General features: G+C 42.7%; 1 protein-coding gene across 1 annotated transcript; it reads right to left on the bottom strand.

The window, feature by feature from the left end:
- Positions 1-2,096: 2,096 nt before the first annotated feature.
- Positions 2,097-6,348, bottom strand: LOC117630443 (LRR receptor-like serine/threonine-protein kinase HSL2). The gene is made up of 2 exons (XM_034363162.1): positions 3,191-6,348; positions 2,097-2,449 (listed from the first exon to the last, which is right to left on the bottom strand). Exons 1-2 carry the CDS (start codon positions 5,766-5,768, stop codon positions 2,097-2,099), a joined length of 2,931 nt encoding a protein of 976 aa, XP_034219053.1. The 5' UTR covers positions 5,769-6,348.

Genomic DNA, 6,348 nt, shown 5'->3' with positions numbered 1-6,348 from the left:
AACAACTTCTTTACAATCATCATCCTCATGTGATTCATCCAAGCTAACTGTGGTTATGAGTGCAACCGTCTTTTCATCATTCTCGCATTTCGATTCACTATCACTCCAAGTAATATGCATTGCCTTATTCTTGCTATCCTTTTGTTTCTTTAAGGTGTTGGCACATTCCGAAGATATGTGTCCATAGCCTTCACATTCAAAACATTGGACCTTTTCTCTTGGATTCTTTCGTTCATTTGACCTGCGAAATTTAGACCCACCATCAGTATAGTTAACAAACCTATTTTTAGAATTTATACCTTTTGAATCTCGACTCCTTGGATCTTGATTCTTGAGAAAGTTCATGAATCGTCTTGTGAGAATCGTTAATTCCTCATCACTGCAATCTTCATTTGAATGCCCATCATCTTCTTCATTCACAACCTTGAAAGCAACAGTTTTGCCCTTTTTAAGGGCTAGATGTTTCATCTCATAGGTTTGTATGGACCCTATGAGTTCTTGAACTTTCAAGGTGTTCAAGTCACGGATCTCTTCAATAGCCGTGATCTTTGGTTGAAATCGTTGAGGCAAGGATCTCAAAATCTTTTTCACAACCCTATCTTCTGGAATTTTTTCACCTAAACTTGAACAAGCATTCACAATTACACACAGTTTAGCATAAAATTCAGAAAAAGTTTCATTCTCATCCATCATGAGTGTCTCAAACTGTAAAGTATGCATTTGAAGCTTGGCTCCCTTGACAGTATCTGTTCCTTCATGGGTAACCTGCAAAATATCCCAAGCTTCCTTAGAAGTATCACAACCAGATATATATTCAAATTGATCTGAAGAGACAGCAGTAAATAAAGCATTTAACCCCTTTTGATTATTAGTGCTGTGTGTGACTTCAGCAGTGGTCCACTCCTCTCTAGCTTTGAGGATTGTGGTTTCTTCATCTCCTTTTTCGATCTTCTTTGTGGGTTTAGGAAATCCATGAACCACTGTACTCCATACACGTTCATCTAAGGACCAAAGAAACGACTTCATTTTGGCCTTCCAAGCGCCATAGTTGTTGCCGTCAAAATATGGTGGATGTGCAATTGAGCCCGAGGCACGATCCATCCTAAGGTATATTAGATCTTACTGAGTATGTCCAGCAACCTGCTCTGATGCCAATTGAAAATACCTGTAGGATATCTATATATATATATGCCTGGAGAATGTTAAACAAGCTAATTCGAATTTTTTTGCAATAAATAATGATCAACCTTTGAAGCAGGATTGATATGAGTTATCAATCCTGAGATGTGCTAAGCTTAAAATAAATGAACACGCAGAGAATTATTTTACGTGGTAAAACCCCACCTTTGGGGAAAATCCACGGGACTCCTCAGTCCAACTCAAATCCACTATAGAACGATGATTACAAGAAGTACTCACACACTTATCCTAGACTCATTCTAGATAATGTTTACCGACTTCTTCGTAACTCAACTTCTGTCGCGGGATGATCTTCGACACTCCTTATGTTGAACGCAATACTGGTCACGATTGCTTCAAGCTCGCCGGAGGAAAACTGCCACCACAGTCTTTGTGCCCTCAATCGTATGAGTCACCGATATGCATATGAATGCAATATGAAAGATGAATGAATTCAATTAATCACCAAGCAACCGAAGCACTTGATGATTTACCAAGTCAACTAAGTACAGCAGCTTTTCCAAAATATATTCAATATTCACCAGGTCGAATCAGACGTTGGAAAGCTTAATATAACAAGAAGGCCAATTGAATATTCAATACACTTCCAAGACCAATATAACACTAAGACCTGGCCAATTGAATATTCAATACACTTCCAAGACAAATATAACACTAAGACCTATTGGACTAAAACTCTTTGAACCTGGTGCAATATGATCTCCTCAATGAGACGCCACACCAAGGCCAAACACTTATCAGATTAACAATATAAATTATGATTCAATAAAAAAAATACAAAGTCTAATTCATTAAGGACTCTTAAAGATGTCACCAACCGACTCATATTTTAATTTCAATTACAAAGACTCAAAACAAAACTTCAACTATAAGTCCTATCATGAATGCATGATATGTCATGACATTTCGACCACCTTTCGCATGGAGGGCCTGTTAATTGGGAAAGCCGAGGTACATAGAAGAGCCACCATCAAAACCTTCTCAATCTCATCGTAATCGCATGTCGACGGGTCCATCCTTGGATCAACAATCTGGCTGAGATCCGAGTTGAAACAACCATTGCCGTCACCTCGGTTTTCTTCACCTCGTTCAGGAGAACCTACGGCGGCCTCGCTAACCCACTTCACCAAGTCCTGGTTCTCACCAAAGGACAAGTCATTTGGCCTCTTGCCTGTAATCAGTTCTAGCAGCACCACGCCAAAGCTGTACACATCACTCTTCTCTGTAACCTTGAGTGTGTATGCGTACTCTGCCAGTATGATTAAAAGCACAAGTGAATAAGTTAAAACATCCCTTTAATGAACCTCAATAATAAAAAGTAAAGGTGATGTTATAGTTGTCACACGCGTACGCAGAGGCGGATTCATTAAGCAGATTGTTGATAAGATTTGTTTTGAATAATGCATATTATTTAACAGGGTACCACCTAGTGATGTAGAATAAAATAGTGATGCATATTATTTTATGGGATAAATATTGATGTTTTTCTTGATTAGTTCTTGAGTTTTTTTTTTTTTTTGGTCAAGGAGGTTTAATTTTGGTTAGTTACTATTAGTTTGAATAAATTAAAGGTTTTTTAATATTAAAAAAATATAAATCTATTTTATATAGAATTTTTTTAACCTTTTAGACATTGACCCTTGAAAAAAAAATTCATGAATTCGTCCCTAAACCCATGTTGGCAGAGAGCGTTTGTTGCTCCCCAAGGAGCTTAGCCACTTGTGCCAACAGTTGGCAGACAACAAAATTTGACAATAATAAATATCAACAAATAAGACCAAGACCACAAGAAGTTGATTGCATGTTATTTAAATTCAGCCAATCTAATATGTGCACCATATGGTTTCTAATTTCAATTTAACCTAAAATGAAAACAACAGTGGGTCCCAAAGTTGCCATCACATGAGCTAGAGAATCTAATTACAAACCTAAAAAAGCAAAAGTTAGCAACCAACCAGAAAACCCCAACAAAAGAATAAAAACGACTCACCAGGAGCAATGTAGCCGTAGGACCCAGCAATCCTTGACATGGCACCACAGCCAGCCGCCACGTCCTTGTGCAAAGTCTTGGCCAGTCCAAAATCCGCCACCCGTGGGGTCCAGTCCTCATCCAGAAGTATGTTGTTGCTCTTCACATCCCGGTGCACGATAGCAGGAACACAATCGTGGTGCAGATATGCCAGTCCATGGGCCGACCCGACCGCAATTTCGAATCTCTTGGCCCAATCCTCCAACGCCCCGACCTTCTCTCCGTGCAGGCAATCGCCCAAGCTCCCATTCTCCATGTACTCGTAACCCAAGATTCTACCATCCTCACCGCTACAACAAAACATCAATTTTACGATATTGCCATGGCGAATCCGACCCAACGTCTCCACTTCGGATCGGAAAACGCCCTCAGTTTCGGGTTCCCTTGACCCGCCCCACAGCTTCTTAACCGCCACAGTTTGGCCCGTTTTCAGCTTCACCCTATAAACATGACCCGATCCGCCCGTCGCAATTTGATTCTCTTTCGTTAAAGACGACATCACCTCCTCTTCGTTAAACCCGACCCGCTGGAATGTGGTGACCCGGTAAAGCCTCTTGGTTTTACCGCCAAATGCTTTGGATCTGAGTTTCAAATACCAAGCGAGAGACCCGACTAGCAATAAAACGCAGACGGATAAAATGACTATCAGAAATGGGGCAGCGGATTTGGGTTTGGAGCAGGTGGGCATGGGCTTGAGATCCGGACTGCATAGATTCGGGTTGCCCATTAGACCCGAGACATAGAGTTCGTAATTGAACCCGGAAGGAATCTTTCCGTACAGTTTGTTGTTTGAGACGTTGAACTGGTTGAGCTTGAGCTTAGTTAACTCCACCGGAATCTCGCCCGTGAGAAAATTTTCCGAGAGATCCAAGTAATTCAGCACCGGCAAGTCCCCGAGCTCGGGTGGGATCCAACCCGAGAGCCGGTTACTGGCTAGGTTCAACTCGATCAATTCGGTCCACGAACTCACTTGACTCGGAATCTGTCCAGAGAACACGTTTTCTTGCATCTTCAGCTTCTGCAACTTCTTCAACTCCGTTATGCAACGCGGCAAGTCGCCGGAGAACTGGTTTTTACTGAGGTCGAGCTTCGCGAGATCAGAAAGCTTGCACATCTCCTGCGGAATACTGCCGGAAAACTGGTTGCCGGAAATTAGAAGCGTCGTGAGACCATTTGCAGCGGAAATCGAAGGCGAAAAGGTGCCGTTGAACCTGTTGTTGTTGATTTGAAGAAAAGTAAGCAGAGGCAGACCCCAAAACCTGTCAGAAACGACGCCGCTGAATTCGTTGTGTTCGATTCGAACGTAGCCGAGAGAATCGCACTCGCTTAATGTATCAGGCAAGTTACCAGAGAACTGGTTACTGAATGCGACGAGTCTCGTGAGCTTTTTCTTGTAGCAGAGGTACTTGGGCAACTCGCCGGTAAATTTATTAGTGGAGACATCCAAATCGTCCAAATCTGAATATCGGCCGAGATTTTCCGGTAGCGAACCGGAAAAGCTGTTGTTGAAGAGCTTGAGCTGCCGAAGTATCGGGTTGGAGCCTAAGATTTGAGGAACTTCGCCTTGGAGAAAATTGTCGTTGAGATTCAAAGAAACTAAACGCATCCCTGCAATTTTCTCAGACAATTTGCCAGTGAAAGCGTTCAGCGACAAATCCAAGTATCGTAGAGAACTCAAGTTTGCGATGCTCTCAGGCAATTCGCCGAACAGGTGATTTGTAAACAGCTCGATCTCAACCGCGCTTCTCAGCCTTCCAATGCTCTCAGGCAACACGCCAGTTAGAGAATTTTGAGACAGGTCGAGGCTATTGAGAGAGACTAAGTTCCCGATCGAGTCTGGTATTTGGCCCTTGACGTTGGATTGGGGGATGAAGAGGGTCTCGAGCTTTCTTAAGTTTCCGATCTCTGAAGGTAACACAGCGTGCTTGAAGGGATTGTAAGCGAGTGCCAAGCGAGTCAACTCGGCCAGATTGCACAAGAAACTCGGAATTGAACCGTTGAGCAAGTTCTGGGAGAGGAGTAGGACCTTGAGCGAGGGAAGCCGGCCGAAACTCGCAGGAATATCGCCGGAGAAGTTGTTGCTTTGGAGGTTCAGGACCTGTAAATCGGTGAAGTCCGGCGAGAATTCCGGCAACTCTCCGACGATGTAGTTAGATTCCAGTTCCAGAACTTGAAGGTGCGAGCAGAGGGAGAGGGTCTGGGTTTGGAGAGAGCCGTTGATGGAGTTAAAAGACACAGAGAGGTTTCGGAGGGTCCGAATATGACAAAACCCGAATGGAAACCCGCCGGCAATACCCAGCCCGGAAATGTTCACAGCAAGCACAGTGTGGGTGTTTGGTTCACACGTAATCCCAGTCCAATTGCAGGGATTGTGGTCGCTGTTGGGAACCCAATCGTCGAGTTTTCCGTCGGGGTCGGAAAGTTTTGCCTTGACCCGAATCAAGGTCTGGGTATCTCCGGCCAAAGAGGCCATCACCGATGATACGCATAGGTGTACGGCAAACAGCACTAAAAGATATTTTAGAGGTAAATGTTTCATCTTTAGTTAAAAGAAACAAAAAAAATTGAGAACCAAATTAAGGTTTGATCAGAGACAGCGAAGAAGGAAGCATATGTATATAGGTTGAAGCATAACGGCTGGGTTTGGGTTTTAGAGTTGGGGGGTTACTGTGTGTGTGCATGGAGGAAGATGGTGACATGTTGTAGGAGGAGGCAATGAGAGAGACAGAGATAGGGATTTAAATGGAGGGAGGGAGGGATAATTTAGAAGGGCTTCAATTTTCAAAGGGCTCACATGGAAGGTGCTTTATTGTTTCATCTTTTTGGATTTTGAGAGAGAAGAAGAGGGACTGAAATTGTGAAAAGGGCAGAAGAAGAGATTATGGAGGGAAGATATTATTACTATGTGAGCAAATGAAACGTGATTCGGTTTTGGCTTTTTAGTAGAAAGTGGCAATATAATTAGTAGTAAGTTGGAACTTAGCACAAAAGCAAAACAACAATTTCTGGGTCAAATTTTCTTTTGTTATTGATTATTGTTGCCAACTAGGGCCATTGTATTTTTTCTAGAAGGTGGGAAAGGGTGAAGAAGATTCATTTACTACTATGGTTTTTTGGTG

This window comes from Prunus dulcis, chromosome 6 (assembly GCF_902201215.1).
Source record: "Prunus dulcis chromosome 6, ALMONDv2, whole genome shotgun sequence".
Lineage (NCBI taxonomy): Eukaryota > Viridiplantae > Streptophyta > Magnoliopsida > Rosales > Rosaceae > Prunus > Prunus dulcis.
The sequence above is the reverse complement of the archived record's forward strand: the minus strand, read 5'-3'. Positions and strand labels throughout refer to the sequence as shown.